This window comes from Apaloderma vittatum, unplaced genomic scaffold (genome assembly GCF_000703405.1).
Source record: "Apaloderma vittatum isolate BGI_N311 unplaced genomic scaffold, ASM70340v1 scaffold29699, whole genome shotgun sequence".
Classification (NCBI taxonomy): domain Eukaryota; kingdom Metazoa; phylum Chordata; class Aves; order Trogoniformes; family Trogonidae; genus Apaloderma; species Apaloderma vittatum.
The window spans coordinates 620-1,908 of NW_009733958.1; the positions used below are offsets into that span (position 1 = coordinate 620).

Genomic DNA, 1,289 nt, shown 5'->3' on the forward strand with positions numbered 1-1,289 from the left:
CAGGGTTATGGGCAGAAGCCCCTGCCAGTGGCATGGCCCTGCCAGCATGTGCCCTGGTCCCACACGGGTTTCCTGGGTCAATTCCCAGCAAAGGATGGCCCCACTGCCCTGGCACGTGGGAAATTCATTCCCTTTGCATTATTTCCCTCTTTGCCAGGAAGCTCATCTGCACCTAACAAGCCACAGAACCTGTGCATGTTACCTCAGCTGGCTCTGTGGGCAGCAGCACTGCCTGGCCCCCTGCCCGCCTCACAGCGAGGGGGCACAGCCCCTGTGCCTGCAGGCTGGGGGCACACTGGGACAGGGGGATGCTTACATATGTCCCTAATGCCATCCCATCCAAAGCTGGTGCTGCTGCCACCTGGCACCTCTCACCCCCAGCTGGATGCTGGATCGTGGCCTCTCCCCTGTTGACTCATCTGGGCTGGGACAGGGACGGGACAGGCTTTTAATAGAAGGCTGCTCAGCCTCACACCAGGCACAGAAATGCCACCTCCCACCCCAGCCACATGCGGGGCCCAGCCCCTGCACACCCCGCACAGGCCCTGGCTGCCAAGGCTGGGGTGGACTGTGTTCTGTGGGCACATCATCAGTCCTGGCTCAGGGAGAGGGGAGGGAGAGCCCATCCAAGTCCCTTCAAGGCTGACGGTGGTGGCAACGCATATTGCAAGGCCCATGTTGCTGCAGGGATGTGTCACCATGCTTGGCCCAAGCTGGAGGTTTCTCTTGGCTTTGTGCCCAGGCGCATCGTGTGGCCACAGCCTGGCCAAGGAGTTTCCAGGGCCCTCCAGCTACCGGCCTGGCTTGCCAGGGCTGCTGAGGAGCTGCTACAATGCTGCTGTGAGAGTGACAGCCCCTTCCCTCCAAAAACGCAGCTCCGTGTGCAGGTGGCTGGAAGAGCAGAGCCTGCTCCTGCAGCCAGACTGCCCTGGGTAGTCAGTAGTTAAGGATCATGGTTAGGTTCCAGAGTGTACAATCCAGGCAAGGGTTCATTTTGGGACTGCTCACTCACAGACCCAAGGGTGTCTGCCTCACCTGTGTCTCACCTGTCTCCACATCCAGGTGTTCAGTGGGAAGCGTCCCGAGTCGGAACTGCCCAGAGCACATTCCGCAAGCCCCCCACACCGCCACCTCCTGAAGCTGGGGGCCAGCACTCCCTCACCTGCCTTGTGCGGGAGCGGGACCTCTCGCTCTTTGAGAAGCTGGGCGACGGCTCCTTTGGCGTCGTGCGACGTGGCGAGTGGTGCACGCCTGCCGGCAAGACGGTGCGGGGAGATCGTGGTTGGGGA

The 1,289-nt window shown here is 61.7% G+C and overlaps 1 protein-coding gene across 1 annotated transcript in view; it reads left to right on the plus strand.

Annotated features, from left to right (window-relative positions):
- The window catches only part of LOC104278962 (activated CDC42 kinase 1-like), a gene marked incomplete at its 3' end in the record, with an annotated part of 3,390 nt that overhangs the window by 599 nt on the left and 1,502 nt on the right, over positions 1–1,289 (plus strand). The window contains 3 exon segments of the mRNA XM_009876095.1: positions 743–840; positions 1,063–1,096; positions 1,099–1,265. Coding sequence (XP_009874397.1) covers positions 743–840; positions 1,063–1,096; positions 1,099–1,265 — 299 coding nt within the window.